Consider the following 15,907-nt stretch of genomic DNA (forward strand, 5'->3'; position numbering starts at 1 on the left):
CTAGTCGGTGAGCCTGGGAAAACCGACCGAGTTCGTTGTGAGCTCGTAAAACAACAAGTTTGGTTGTGAGCTTGGAAAACAACCGGCTGTAATCCAAGGGGATTATAGTGAATTCCCAAATGAGACTTGGGGAGTGGACGTAGGAGCAAGGGTTAGCTCCGAACCACTATAAAACTTGTGTTTGTGATTGATTGTCTCTCCTTCTTCTCATTTCATATTACTCACAGCACATAGTAATTAATTAAATAACTTGCAATAGTTTTTAATTAATCATCCATAACGTTTTAAATTATCTAAATTATTTTAAATCCCAATTCACCCCCCCCCCTCTTGGGTTGTCTATCTGGGCAACAGATGAGATGGATCATACTTGACTTTATCTACTTCGTTAGGTCGAGTTGGAAAAAATAGCTTGGAATCGAAAGTAAGGGCATGTGATATCGCCAAAATCAAGCGCTCTCTATCACAAGTCGACACATAGCACAACAAGAGACCAATTTTAGTTAAACTCATATTTTTAAGCTGATTCAGATAAGAAAAGCCAAGATATAGCTTTCCACTTGATTCAGGACTCTGAAGAGTCTGACTCTAGTAAGACAAGGGCTCCTTATGTACAAAAAGAGGCTTAGGGTACCAAGTAAGCATCTCAAATTATTCCACACTACTCTTCCTTTTTATCTTTTCTGTTGTTCTTCAAAACCTAGTTTGACATAAGCATCAGAGGCTATCCGGCTGGCTTAACTCTGGTGACCACCTTTTTTCTTCTTTTTGTATGAATATTCGCAACTCTCTGTGGCAGATTTGTGCTTCATGTCCTATAGCGGATTGATCGATGATTTTCAAGCCTTCTAAATCTTCAAACCAGGTTTTAGTGACAATAGTAAGGTATTTTTTTGTTGAGGTTCGGTATGAGCTAATACCATGTTAAATCTTTGTAATGGCCAGATAATAGTCAGAGTTTTGATTTGGTTTTAGCCATAAAAACAAAGTTTTATGTGCATATGTTGAGCCGGATTGAGTCAAGTCATGGTCATAGAATGATGTCTTTCTAGAGTATGTATATAGTTTTTCGGAATGCTAGTTGTTGATTTCACCTTTTTTGGAGCAAAATAACCGAGTATTGTATTGAGTTGGACTGCATTGGGTCAACTTCAAATTCTATCATGTAAGATATATAAACTTAGTTGTAATTAATTAGTTATGAGTGGGTCATACCGCGTTGGAACATGAGCGTTGATTTAATGGAAGGGCCTTGAACTAATGTCAAGTCGGTCCGGAGGTGAGAATTATATGTAATACCATCCTCCTACCTTAATCTAATATGAACCTGACCATGTTAGACCCATCACCATGCCCCGGTTCTTGCAGGCCGAACCACATAAACTTTTATTTTCTGGTTTAGACCCATTGCCACGCGTTGCACGTAGGAATTTTCTTCCTTTTTTTTTTGAAAAGAATATATAACTGCTACGTGTTTCGGACGTGACAAGATGACGCACCTATTACGCTTTAGTCCCAGGTGGTCCGCTTGTTGAGCGGCGAGGAATTGCCGAGGAAGCGCCGTCTCACCTTCCCGTCTGGCTCCTCATCGCTCGCTCGCTCGCTTGCACGCTGCCCCTCTGACCAGTGACCAGCCTCGTTTATTTCCGCGACGAATCGGTAGCTCGAGTCCACACGTGGCAACAAGAAAATAATAATATTAAAGGAAAAAAAAACTCGAATGCTTCTAAAATTTTTCCATTCAGGCTTTGATTGCTTCATAGCAAAGTAAATTAAACCCAGAATTGATAAAAAAAAAAGGCTCTGGATTTTCTACACTTTCAAATTTGTTCCCTAATTAGTACTACCCAAGTCTATAAACAAACAATAGAAGAATTTTTGTGATCCAAGCCAACGACTGCTACTTCCAATGAGGCGGACGAACACCTCTGATATCACTCCAGAGATCTCCATCATCCAGTGCCATCAAATCCTGCAGTCCATCCCACAATTCCTCCATCTCCTTTCCTTCCTGTCCTCCATGCTGCTGCTGCTCGAGTTGGTGCTGATTTGAGGGCGAAGGAGTAGTTGCCTGGGGACTACCACGAGCACTCGCTTCGTCATCCGGCATTTGCTCCGGGAAGGGGAAATTGAGCTTCGCCCGGGCCCCTCGGAACTCGATCGCAGCGAGGTCGTAAGCCCGCGCCGCCTCCTCGGCCGTGTCGAACGTCCCGAGCCACTTGCGCACCGCCCGCCGTGGATCCCGAATCTCCGCCGCCCATTTCCCCCACGGGCGCTGCCTCACTCCCCTGTACTTGTTCTTCTTCTTCCTCCTCTTCCTTGGCCCGCCTTCCTCCGCCTCGGCCTCCTCTCGCACCGCCGCCGCCGTCGTCTCTTTCGCCGACGCGAAGAAGTCACAGCCCAGGCAGCCGTCGATGCCGCAGAGTCGGCACGTCTCGGGGCGCAGGAGATCGGATGGTAGGGTGGAGCAGCCGGAGAGGACACAGACGAGGGTGGAGACGATGACGGCTTCCTCCTGCTCGCGGGTGAGACGGGAGAAGAATGGGAGGGGGGGCGGCGTCTCGAATCCTCCTTCTTTCTTCCGGTGCTGGGTTCTGTCGGGAATTTGGCGATGGAAACTGAGCTCTTGCTTTGGAACCATTCTGGGTGTCTCCGACCTTCCAGTAGAGCTGGGAGTGGAAAAGCCTGGAGATGAGAAGCGAGGTAGGGGGCGTTTATATAAGCCAGGTGGAGACGCGGATTGAAAACGGTTTTGATCGTTTAACACGTGACCGCAACCGGATACGGGGGGCGATAGCCGGCAGATAACGTGGATATTGGCGGATGCTGAGCTGGCGATTGTTGGGAAAAAAAGATGGTGGGCACGCGTGGCGGGGTCACCTGAGCGCGCTGACAGGCGAGAGCTTGCGCTAAGACTACGCGGGCATTTTGACCTTCGCGTGAGTTCAGTGTCAGTGAGATGGGAAAGTGGCGTTCCAGCTCGCGCGCGGGCTTTCCTCGATGAAACGCTGTGCGGACTCTGTCCGGACAGGAGCTTGGCATCCTGGGGGCAAGGCTCCTATCAAGGTGGGACCCCTCCTGTTCCCATCAAGACAGGATTGGCCGCATATCTGGCCTGCTTGCTCCCAGGTTTGTTCGAGGAAATTTTGGGGGGTGGGGAGGAATAAATGAATTGGGAAGGACTATTTGCCTGATTGGATAAGGTTGGGTTAGCTAAGACAGATCCGATTATAGATGCACATGGATCTGGCCGACAAACAAAATGACTCAATGAGTCATTGAAGGTTGACAAAGCGTGTAATTTGAATGCCTTCAATGATCTATGTGATGGTATTTAATGTTTGTGGCTAATATCTTGGTCAAGAATTGATTGAAATGATTAGAAAAGATATATAATTAATGGTTAAAGTAGTAAATAAATAAATTTAAATAAATATGAGAGATGACATGTTTAGGATTTATCACGGTCTCCTTCCTCGGCTTTCTCAAAATGTGGTAGACTAGGTCACCACTCCAACTCATGTGGAGAGCAATGCTCCTATGACTTAACTTATAAGTCTTCTACTCTAAGCTAGAGGTGGCAATCATGTCAAATCAGGTTGTACATTGGGTCAGCTATGGATTGGGTTAGAAAAATTCGAACTTGAATTTGACTTGTTTAATAAAAAAAATTAGGATTTGAAATCTCAACCTGTTATCTTTAATAAGTAAACTAATCCGACTTATTTAAAAAATTTAAAATAGGTTATACCGAATCAGATCCAACAACAAAAACTATTTGGCTGTTAAGTATTTGTTTAACCCATTATTAAAATGGTTAACTTAACAAAATCACTATTAAAACCTGGTTGGCCATCTTATCAGAGTCTTTGGCACATAAAGATTAGTTTTTGGGAAGCAGAGAGGGCGAGTAAACAAGAATGAAAATAATCGCAAAGAAGAGGAGGAATCAAGATATTGATTATAGCCGATAGGGAGAGTGTTTGCCGTGGTGTCTCTCTTGTACCATCTACGGAGATGGGCGTGTTAAAAAACTTATTGGCACAGCTCAGATAGAAAGGGGTCGCACCGATGTTAGAGCAATTGAAAAAATTGTAATCAAAAGGAGGATATGAGTGTAGCATGTATTCAGGTGTCATGACCTTCACTAACTTTTGCTACCATGACACCATCATCCGAAGGAGACAGATAGGGATAGAGGTGTAACATAGGCTATAGTAGTAGAGAACTAAGTTAGCTCTACTCCTAAGAAAGCTATGGTAAAATAAAATAAGATAAAGATGCATTGATTTGGATTATCAATGGAATCTTTGCAGAATACAATTCCACTTATTTATACTCAAAGATAATAATGCCCGCTTTGATGGTTTCCACCATGCTTGGTCTCCACTCCAGGAAATTTTGATAACTGATACTAGTTATTCTCCCACTATGTATATTTATTGACATAGTTACTCTACATCAACTATCAGACTGATAATCATATTTTATTGGTCTTGGTTTATCCAACATGCTTGCATTAGTAGTCTCCTTTTATCGGCCTGTACTACAGTCTTAAACACTTAAAAATATCTTGGAGGTCAATTCATTCATCTTGTCTATTCCTTCTATTGGCCAATACACACCTTGTGTCTCAAAGCTCTAAGGATCCTATTTGGCTCCTCTTCAAAATTGCCACATGTGCAGTAGTCCTTGGATGTTAAGATGTGGTGTAAACTGGGAGGGATGAGGTAGTTGTAGCTGTGATATGGGAGAGGGTAGTAGTGCTCGTAGTGCTTCATTAGACTCAAATTGAGCTTCATCTTGTCTAGTAGATGAGATTCCGATCCATGCAAGGCATCAACTTAAAGAATTTCATGTCACATAACTAATTTATTTTATCTACCCAAACCCACTAAAAATGGCATCAAATTTTGATTTTATCACCAAAAGAGGTAGAATTACAGAAAGGACAAGATTTTGAGATAAGCAAGGAGGAGAGTATGAGAAAGGACTTGAAGATGAGGTCGGTGGCATCTTTGGAGAGCAATACATGACGCTCGTTCTTGTCAGAGGTGGCAGCGATGAAGCTTCAAAAAATGTGGGGAGCCATCGGCAAGGTGGTGTTTGCAACGGCGGAAGTTAGGGCTGAAAGAGGTGCAGTAGTATAGGCAGATGAGGCTGAGGGACATTTTGAGAGCAATGCGAAGAGAGGAGAACATGAGAATATCCTCTCCATTATGGAATCTCCATAGAACATTGGTCTCATCCTCTCGAGTCTAACTTTAAAAAACCACCAAAAGCCCTAAATTTGGAGGAATTTAGCAAACACTAACCCTAGGGGATTGGGGGGGGGGGGGGGCAGACGAGGGGAAAGATGGTGCCAATATCCCAACAGCAAGAAAACCCTAGTGAAAGAAAAAAAAAAAAAGAAAATGCCATATGTTGGAGGTCTCAAGGTTAAGATCATCGAAGAGGAGGTAGAGGTGGAGAGGCTTGGAGGGCGAGAAAAAGGTGAGGCTGTGGCAGAGGTGGGAGAACGAAAGGGGGAGGAGAGCACTGGGCATCATTGGAGAATACTAACCTTAATCTCTTGAAAGGAGCAAGAACTATCTAGAAGCCAAATAAATGGTTAGTGGTGTACGGGCAGTTGGCCACATCGGTTTGGATTAGATATGACGAGTTTGAACCCCACCTGACTTTAATTATAATAATAAACATATTAAATGTGTTAAACAGGTCATGTTTCTAGAACCCAAATTCAACTTGTCTAGTAAATAGGTCAAAATGAATCGACCTATTTAGGACTTGAACCTATTTAGCTCAAACCCAAACCTGTTTATTGTAGATCAGATACGGGTCGGGTTGATAGGTCGGTCATTTCTTGTCAACCCTACTCTAAGTTGGCCACTTTGTTGTCTCTCAATTTTCTGTATCAAGATGGCCAATGTTTCCTATAATCATCGGTTTTGCATCAGATATGCCTCACTTTGGATTTCCGCCTTCTCAATCCATTATGATCCTATCATCACAATTGAATTAAAACCATTGATCTCACCCGTTGTATCAAGTATCCATTTGGTATAGATGTCAAGTTTCTATACCATTTTTCTGTTCAAAAGATTGTCATAGCCTTTTTCAACTAAGGCTCTTTTGGTATCAATTTCGTTAACTTGATAAAAATTAGTGGGCTAAACTTTTCTTTCATTCGAAAAATGCATGCACCTGGAATTCAAAGCAACCTTGTTAATTTCCTAAAGCAATATGGTTTAACTTGAACTAAAGCCTATTCCAGGCCATATGCTAATAATTTGTTCATTAATGTAGGATGGTGCCACTGAGAACCAGCCTGTCCCAAGTACCGAGTGGGAGAGATGCTAGAGTGCTCGACGACGAGCTATTTCAGTCATGCAAGGCCACGATTTAGAATGGAGAGTGAGGATGATAGTGTTATTTTGATGATTAACAAGTTATTATTTAAAGCATGCTATAAGTTAAATTGATACTTCATTTATAAGGTTATTACTCTCAGTACATATGCTTAAATTGAAAACATATATATGGTCTTGTTCATTTGAATGGATCTAACCTTGAGAATGCAGCAAAGTGTGAATTGAGTCGACCCATAGGTTGATTGGGACGACCCCGGCACCTAAAGGAATCATCTGGCACACTCCTGCAAAAAAACAGCACAAATGAACAGTGAGTTGGGTCGACCCAAGGTAAGCATGAGTCGACCCAACCTCCAAAGAACCTCAAAATGCCAAGGAAAAATGCTCTCTGGAGTTACTGAGAGGGTCGACCCACACAGTGGTTGAGTCGACCCAAGCTTGAGTCGACCCAAACCCTGAGAGGGTCGACCCAAAGGCAAGACAGAAAGACAGACAGAAATCGGTTCTCTGGAATTACTGAGAGGGTCGACCCAAGAAGAAGTTGAGTCGACCCAAGTAAACTTTGAGTCGACCCAAACTCTGAGAGGGTCGACCCAAATTGAAGACAGAAAGACAGACAAAAATTGATCTTCTGGGAATACTGAGAGGGTCGACCCAAGAAGAAGTTGAGTCGACCCAAGCAGACTTTGAGTCGACCCAAAGAATGGTTGGGTCGACCCAAGTGAAGGAAGTTTGAAATTCATGTTTCTGTGTTCTCTGAGAGGGTCGACCCAAGGAATGTTTGAGTCGACCCAAGGTCAAGTTGGGTCGACCCAAGGACAGGATGAGCCGACCCAACCACGGGCTGAACAGTAACGGCTAGTTCTGCAGATGTACTTTTTGTCCTTTCCAAGGCTTGTAACGGCTAGTTTTTCAAATCTGACGGATGGGGCTTGACCAAAGAAGGTGGGAGGCTATTTAAAGGGCACTATTCATCAGAGAGAAATATCTTTTGAGAGGTTTATCAAAGAATACACAAGAATACTAAAGAGCCCTAATCTCCTTCATCAAGAAGCTTCATCCAAGAATCAAAGGAAAGGATTGAGCACATTCAAAGAGGCATCAAGAGCTCCTTCCCCCATTGAAGAGTGAAGCTTCCTTGACAAAGAAGAGCAAAGCAACTTCAAAGCGATAACTTCCTTCTAAACTCTTCTTTGTTGTTCATATTGTCTTATATGCTCATTTAGGAGTTAAATCTTTTATTTTCATTTGCTTAAACACTTTGTAAAGGTTCGTTGGTTAGCCCGCAAAACCAACAAAGGTTTTTGGTGAACCCGTAAAACCAAAGTTGTATAGGTTCGTTGGTGAACCCGCAAAACCAACAAGGTTCTTGGTGAGCCCGCAAAACCAAGTGTATAGGTTCGTTGGTGAGCCCGTAAAACCAACTAGGTTTTTGGATTGTGAGCCCGGAAAACAATCCAACTGTAATCCGTGTGATTATAGTGAAATCCCAAGGGTACGCTTGGGGAGTGGACGTAGGTGCTAAGGAGAGCACCGAACCACTATATATTGTGGTGTTTGTATTGTGCTTGTGTCTCTATTTTCACTTGCTTTACCTTCTATTATTGCATTAGCTTAACTCACTCAAATAGCTTAAGAAAGCATCCACCACACTTAATTAAGAAAGTTTTTAAAAGCACCAAAAGTTTAAAAGAAACCAATTCACCCCCCCTCTTGGATTGTCACCTTGGGCAACAAGTGGTATCAGAGCAAGGTGCTCTAATAGTGCTCATTGATCTAACCATCAAGAGTTAAAGATCATGGCAACCCAAGTGGGAGGTGCAATGAGTGAGGGGCAATCCACAAATAGACCACCTCTATTTAATGGCACAAACTATGCATATTGGAAAGCTAGAATGAGGATATTCATTCAAGCTTCAGATTATGAGGTATGGCAAATAATCACTAGAGGACCTCACACACCCACACTCAATGTAGAAGGCACTATCATTCCTAAACCAGAAATGGATTGGAATGAAAATGATAGAAGACTTGCACAATTAAATGCAAAAGCAATAAACATACTTTATTGCTCTTTAGATGTAAACGAATTCAATAGAATATCCACTTGCTCCACTGCCAAAGAAATTTGGGATAGACTTGAGGTCACACATGAAGGGACCAACCAAGTCAAGGAATCAAAGATAAACATATTAGTACATAAATATGAATTGTTTAAAATGGATTCTACCGAGTCCATAACTGATATGTTTACTCGTTTTACTGATATTATAAATGGGCTTAAAAGTTTAGGAAAATCTTATTCTAACTCTGATTTGGTGCGAAAAATTCTCAGGTCTCTACCAAGGAATTGGGAGGCCAAGGTAACCGCCATACAAGAAGCAAAGGACCTCAACGCACTGCAGCTAGAGGAGCTTCTAGGGTCACTCATGACCCATGAGTTGACCATGAGGCAAAACTCAGAAGATGAGGTCAAGAGAAGAAAGCCCATAGCACTAAAGACTACCACCCCTAGACAACAATCTGAATCAGAAGATTCAGATGATGATGAAGATATTGATGAGGAAGGGATGGCAGTGCTTGGGAGGAAATTCAGAAAATTCATGAGAGGTAAAAATAGATTCCATAGAAAGAAGCCCTTCTCTAAAGGAAATTCAAGCAAAGAGAGGGGTAAGGATAAAGAAAAGGGTAAGGATAAAGAAAAAGAGAAAGAAACCCCTATTTGCTATGAGTGTAATAAACCCGGGCATTACAAGATAGATTGCCCAGATATGAAGTGGATAGCAAGAAAATTGAAAAAGAAAAATTTTATGGCTGATTGGAGTGAGAGTGAGGAATCAAGTTCAGAGGATGAAGATCATCAAGACACGGCCCAAATATGTCATATGGCCAATGACGATGAGGTAGATTCTGAACTTGACTGTGATTTTACTGTTGATGAATTACATGATGCTTTCTTAGAACTCATGGAAGAACATAAGAAAGTAATTAATAGAAATAGAGCTCTAAAAGAAGAAAATCAATCTCTTATTAAAGATAAAATAAAATTGTCTAATAACTATGAAACGTTAAGTAGGAAATTTGAAAATGAAACCAAAAATCTAATTGCTGAAAATATTAAGTTAAAAGAAGATGCTGAAAAGTATAAATCCTTGGTAGATAAATTTACTCTTAGCTCTACTAAATTGAATTTGATACTTGATAGTCAAAGAGCTGTATATAATAAGGCTGGTTTAGGTTATAGAACAAATACAAAACAAAAACTCTTAAAGAATATTTTTGTGAAAGCTAAAAATGAAAATGTTACTTGTTATTGTTGCAATAAGATAGGACATAGAGCATATGAGTGTAACTTTAGAAAATCTAGTCAAAGCAAATCAAGTAATAAACAAAAGGTTAAGAAAGTTTGGGTTCCAAAAGGAACATGGAGTACTAACCCTAAAGGACCCAACTTAGTTTGGGTACCTAAAGTTTCATCTTGATCTTGATTGCAGGTGTGTCTTACAGCTGATAAAATGGAAAAACGATGGTATCTTGATAGTGGCTGTTCAAGACACATGACCGGTGACGAAGATCAGTTTGTCACTTTGGAACCAAAGAAAGGTGGAGTAGTTACCTATGGAGACAATGGTAAAGGTCATATCATTGGAAAGGGTAAAATTTTCATTGCTCCATCTATTTTTATAGAAAATATTTTATTGGTTAAAGGTTTGAAACATAATCTTCTTAGTATAAGTCAATTTTGTGATAAAGGATTTAAAGTTACATTTGAAGCATCTGTATGCATTATCACAAATCCTAAGGATAATAGCATTGTACTTGTAGGACAAAGGCAAAGAAACATTTATTTAGTAGATCTTCATGAATTAGGTAAGAAAAATGGTTTATGTTTAATGACTAATGAAGAAAAGAAGAATGAAACTAGTTGGCTTTGGCATAGAAGACTAGGACATGCTAGTATGGAATTAATATCAAAACTAGTTAAGAAGGAATTAATAAAGGATGTGCCAAAATTGATTTTTGAAAAAGACAAAATATGTGGACCATGTTCATTAGGAAAACAAACTAGATCATCCTTTAAATCGAAGAATGTAGTATCAACAACTAGACCATTTGAACTCATACATATGGATTTATTCGGACCTACTAGAACTACAAGTCTAGGAGGAAAGAAATATGGACTAGTTAGTGTTGATGATTTTTCAAGGTATACATGGGTTTCATTTTTGGCACATAAAAATGAAGCATTTTCAGAATTCTTGAAATTATATAATAAAATAATAAATGAAAAGAAATTCACATTGGTAGCAATTCGAAGTGATCATGGCACGGAATTTGAAAATCAACACTTCGAGGAATTCTGCACTAATAACGGAATATCACATCAATTTTCAGCACCTAGAACGCCTCAACAAAATGGGGTTGTTGAAAGAAAAAATAGGACATTGGCAGAAATGGCACGCACAATGTTGTGTGAGTCAAATCTTCCAAAGTACTTTTGGGCTGAAGCTATAAACACCTCTTGCCATATTTTAAATCGAGTTTTAATACGACCTATAACTAAGAAAACACCTTATGAACTTTGGAAGAATAAGAAACCACCTGCAAAATATTTTAAAGTGTTTGGTTGTAGATGTTTTATCTTAAATAATGGCAAGGAGGACTTAAGTAAATTTGATGCCAAGTCAGATGAAGGTATCTTCTTAGGATACTCCACATCTAGCAAGGCATACAGAGTATTCAACAAAAGAACCTTAGTAGTGGAAGAGTCGGTAAATATCATATTTGATGAGTCTGATAGTGAGTCTGCTAGGAAAGAAAACTCTATTGATGATGATACAGGAATTATCGACTTTGAGAAGTTAAAAATTGATGACGCACCAAATCAAGATAAAGGAGAGGATTGCGTGCCACCACAACCCCAAGACGTGCCAAAAGAATGGAGGTATGTACATGGACATCCCCAAGACTTAATTATTGGTGATCCATCTCAAGGGGTAAGAACTCGATCCTCTCTTAGAAATTTAAATGATTATCTTGCTTTTGTTTCACAATTAGAACCTAAAACATATGAAGAAGCTGAAAAAGACACTAACTGGATAAATGCCATGCAAGAGGAATTAAATCAATTTAAAAGAAGTAATGTATGGACATTAACTGAAAGACCAAAGCATAATTCAGTAATTGGAACAAAATGGGTATTTAGAAATAAATTAGATGAAAATGGAGTAGTTACAAGAAATAAGGCTAGACTCGTAGCTAAGGGATATAATCAGGAAGAAGGAATAGATTATGATGAGACATTTGCTCCTGTAGCTAGATTAGAAGCTATTAGATTACTTCTAGCATTTGCTTGTTTTATGGACTTTAAGTTATATCAAATGGATGTGAAGAGTGCATTCTTAAATGGCATTATTGAGGAGGAAGTATATGTAGAACAACCTCCAGGATTTGAAAATCATGAATTGCCAAATCATGTGTTTAAATTACATAAGGCATTATATGGTTTAAAGCAAGCACCTAGGGCTTGGTATGATAGGCTAAGTAAATTTCTGATTGATAATGATTTCTGTAGAGGAAATGTAGATAAAACTCTATTTCTCAAGAAAAAGGACAAAAATCTATTAGTGGTACAAATATATGTAGATGACATAATCTTTGGTGCCACTAACGATACTCTATGCAAAGAATTTGCTAACTTAATGCATGGAGAATTTGAGATGAGTTTGATGGGAGAACTAAGTTTCTTTTTAGGATTACAAATCAAACAAACCAAAGAAGGGATTTTCATTCATCAAACTAAGTATACAAGGGAAATATTGAAGAAGTTTGGTAATGAAAATCATAAGGAAATTGGCACTCCAATGAATCCCACTAGTAAGCTAGACAAAGATGAAAAAGGGAAAAGTGTGGATATTAAGCTCTATAGAGGACTAATTGGATCCTTGCTCTACCTTACGGCTAGTAGACCCGACATTGTTTTTAGTGTAGGGATATGTGCTAGATATCAATCGGATCCTAAGGAGTCACATTTAAGTGCAGTTAAGAGGATCCTTAGATATTTAAGAGGAACCACCACCATTGAATTATGGTACTCGAGAGACTCATGTCTAGATTTGCTTGCATACTCAGATGCAGATTTTGCCGGATGCAAATTAGATAGAAAGAGCACAAGTGGCACATGCCAATTCTTAGGAAACAATTTAGTATCATGGTTTAGTAAAAAGCAGAATTCAGTAGCACTATCCACAGCCGAAGCTGAATACATAGCTGCTGGTAGTTGCTGTGCTCAAGTATTATGGCTCAAGCAACAACTAGAGGATTATGGAGTTAAACTAGATAATATTCCTATCAAGTGTGATAATACGAGTGCTATCAATCTCACTAAAAACCCAGTTCAGCACTCTAAGGCCAAACACATAGAAATAAGGTACCATTTCATTAGGGATCATGTGCAAAATGGAAATGTATGCATTGAGCATATATGCACGGAAAAACAATTGGCCGATATATTCACAAAACCACTGAGTGAAGATAGATTCTGTATGCTCAGAAGGGAATTAGGTATATGTGATCCTTTTATTGAATGAATATGGAAGGAAGTTAGTAGTCTCATGATACATTCCTCTAACTTCAAAAATCCCATGAAACATGAGTCAAACTTGTTATCTATAGATTCCTTACTCATGTATCATTGTTCCATAAAGAGCTTATAAGAATTGGAAGCAAGAAAAACTTTTTAGAAGCAAAAAGGAAGAGAAAACAAATTTCTGCACTTGGGTCGACCCAACCCAGAACATGGGTCGACCCAACGTTGAGTCGACCCAAGAAAATTCTTGAGTCGACCCAACATCGGGACCCCACTGTTAAAAGGGGGCCCGAGAGCACATCTAGGGCACTGTTTGCCCTTTGTCTTCTTCCAAAAAGCTTGGTCCCCACTCTCCAATCTCCACCAAACTCCTCCAAACAGTAGATTTCTTTAAGATCTTGGAGAAATGGGTCCCAAACGAGCCGTAGCCAAAAGATCCGGAAGAGTGAGCCGAGTTCAACAAGAGGAAAGGCGCCCTACCGAGCCTTCTCCCGTGTCTCCACCACGTGAGGCACGTGCGGAGGTCCCTCCTCCTCCTTCCCCCTCAGTGCTTCTTGCAAGATTTGCGGGGAGGCCGGTTACTACCGGAAGAAGGATCCATTCGGAGTTTTTCAACCAAGAAGGATTTCGAATTTGGGAATGGATCCAAAGACAAGGATGGGAGTATCTTTGCTCCCTTGATGTGGTGATATACCCCGGATTAGTCCAAGAGTTCTACGCCTTCCTCAAAACTGGTATGGGAGGGCTTGTTTCAGATGTTAGAGGTGTTCGGATCCGGGTATCCGAGGAGAGCTTGAGTGAGCTACTACACCTACCTTGCACAGGAGCTACTCCGGAAAGATCAGATAACAAGATGAGAGCTCTTCAGCTGATCATGGAAAATGAGAACTTCGATTTCTCTCAGAAGGTAATAGCTAGTTCTCTTTCCGCCGAGATGAGGTTGTTGCTAAATATGATAAATAGAATTCTATTTCCGAAGACCGGTAGATTTGATCTCATCTCAGAGCGAGATCTTGCAGTTATGGAGTGCATGATTAGAGGGATTCCCCTAAATCTTCCGGCCATGATATTGAAGCAAATGAGAAAGGTGATAAGCAGCAACAGGGTATCATTGCCTTATGGCATGATACTTACACTGATCTTCCGTTAGCATGGATTACCTCTCGAGGAGGAAGCATTCAAGAATCTGCACCCCACAGACACGTACACTGCACGGTCACTCATACGCATGGGTTATGAGAAAGTGAACGGGCAGTGGATACATACTGGTGCAGGCATTCAGGGTGAGGCACCAGAGGGAGAGGCACCAGAGGGTGAGGATGAGGAGCCTATGGATCATCCTACTGCACCCTCAGAGGCTGGACCATCGTCATCTGCTCCTCCGACAGATACGGATGACTTCTGGAGCAGGATGACAGAGCTCATGACAGCTCAGGCGAGGACTATTACTGACGGGCTCACGAGCCGATTGGACGCCCGCTTGGATGTCATGTCTGCTGATATCAGTGATCTGAGGCAGCAGATTGGAGCACTCAGGAGAGAGAGAGAGACACATGGACCTTCTGTGCCACAGGCTGCTGAGTCAGAGATATCGGCACAGAGTCATCCAGCTCGACGTGCTCCACGCCAGACCCAGTCTCACCAGGCTCGACCTCCCCTCGCTACTTATGCTAGGCGGATGAGGACTAGATCCCAGCCATTAGATTCTCCCTAGGCTGATCTTAGCATCTATATTTAGAGCCTAGGCTAGAAATCTAGTTCTCAAATGTATCTTGCCTTTTCTTATATGTATCTTGCTTTTTTCCTTATGTATCTTGCTTTTCCGTCATATCTTTAATTCTTGATTGAGGAACATTGTACTTATTTTGGGAATTAATGTATGAAAAATGTTCCTATTTTGATCAATGAAGTCTAAAGCTTTTTCGTTATTGCATCTTTTCCCATATCTATGTTTTTGATGATGACAAAAAGGGGGAGAAGAGAAGAGGAAAGAGTATATAAAAGAAGTTATGAAGGAAAGGGTAGTATATAAAGGGAGAAGAGGAAACAGTATATAAAGGAGTATATAAAGGAGAAGAGAAGGAAATAGTATATAAAGGAGTATATAAAGGAGAAGAGAAGGAAGAGTATAAAGGGGGAGACGAAAAGATAAAGTATTCACTCTAAGAAAAGAAAGAGTATTTCATTTATGAGAAAGAGTGAGTAAAGAAGTTATGAAAAGAAAAGAGAAATAAATGGGCTAAACAAATTGAAAATCATATAAGAAAGATTATATATCTAAGGGGGAGCAAGTTGTAACAATGAAATTGACTAAATCAAAAATTTCCATCAAAATTCAGAATTTGGCACATATAAATTCAGAATTTGGCACGCACCTCTCGCACCCCGATACATAAGCTGAAACTCACATTTTATCTCAAATTTTTGAAGTTTCATTGCTAATGAATTATAAATGAAAGGGGGAGCAATTCAAAAAGTCAAATTGGCAACATTTGAATGATATAGGGGGAGATTTCACTTATATATATGAAAAGCTGAAATTCTGAAATTCAATCCCTTTCATAAACTGGTTCTAAAGACAAGTATCAATAGGCTTATACTCTTTATTTTGTAATCATCAAAAAGGGGGAGATTGAGGATGATAGTGTTATTTTGATGATTAACAAGTTATTATTTAAAGCATGCTATAAGTTAAATTGATACTTCATTTATAAGGTTATTACTCTCAGTACATATGCTTAAATTGAAAACATATATATGGTCTTGTTCATTTGAATGGATCTAACCTTGAGAATGCAGCAAAGTGTGAATTGAGTCGACCCATAGGTTGATTGGGACGACCCCGGCACTTAAAGGAATCATCTGGCACACTCCTGCAAAAAAACAGCACAAATGAACAGTGAGTTGGGTCGACCCAAGGTAAGCATGAGTCGACCCAACCTCCAAA

The 15,907-nt window shown here is 40.3% G+C and overlaps 1 protein-coding gene across 1 annotated transcript; it reads right to left on the reverse strand.

Moving 5' to 3' along the window:
- Positions 1–1,699: 1,699 nt before the first annotated feature.
- On the reverse strand, positions 1,700–2,715 carry LOC103722581 (ethylene-responsive transcription factor ERF071-like). The gene has a single exon (XM_008813185.4). It carries the CDS (start codon positions 2,639–2,641, stop codon positions 1,901–1,903), a length of 741 nt encoding a protein of 246 aa, XP_008811407.1. The 5' UTR covers positions 2,642–2,715; the 3' UTR covers positions 1,700–1,900.
- Positions 2,716–15,907: the final 13,192 nt, after the last annotated feature.

This window comes from Phoenix dactylifera, unplaced genomic scaffold, assembly GCF_009389715.1.
Source record: "Phoenix dactylifera cultivar Barhee BC4 unplaced genomic scaffold, palm_55x_up_171113_PBpolish2nd_filt_p 000957F, whole genome shotgun sequence".
Taxonomy (NCBI): Eukaryota; Viridiplantae; Streptophyta; class Magnoliopsida; order Arecales; family Arecaceae; genus Phoenix; species Phoenix dactylifera.

What these genes read in the sequence shown, in the direction of transcription:
- LOC103722581 (XM_008813185.4), bottom strand. Translation starts at nt 2,641, where the DNA reads ATGGTTCCAAAGCAAGAGCTCAGTTTCCATCGCCAAATTCCCGACAGA.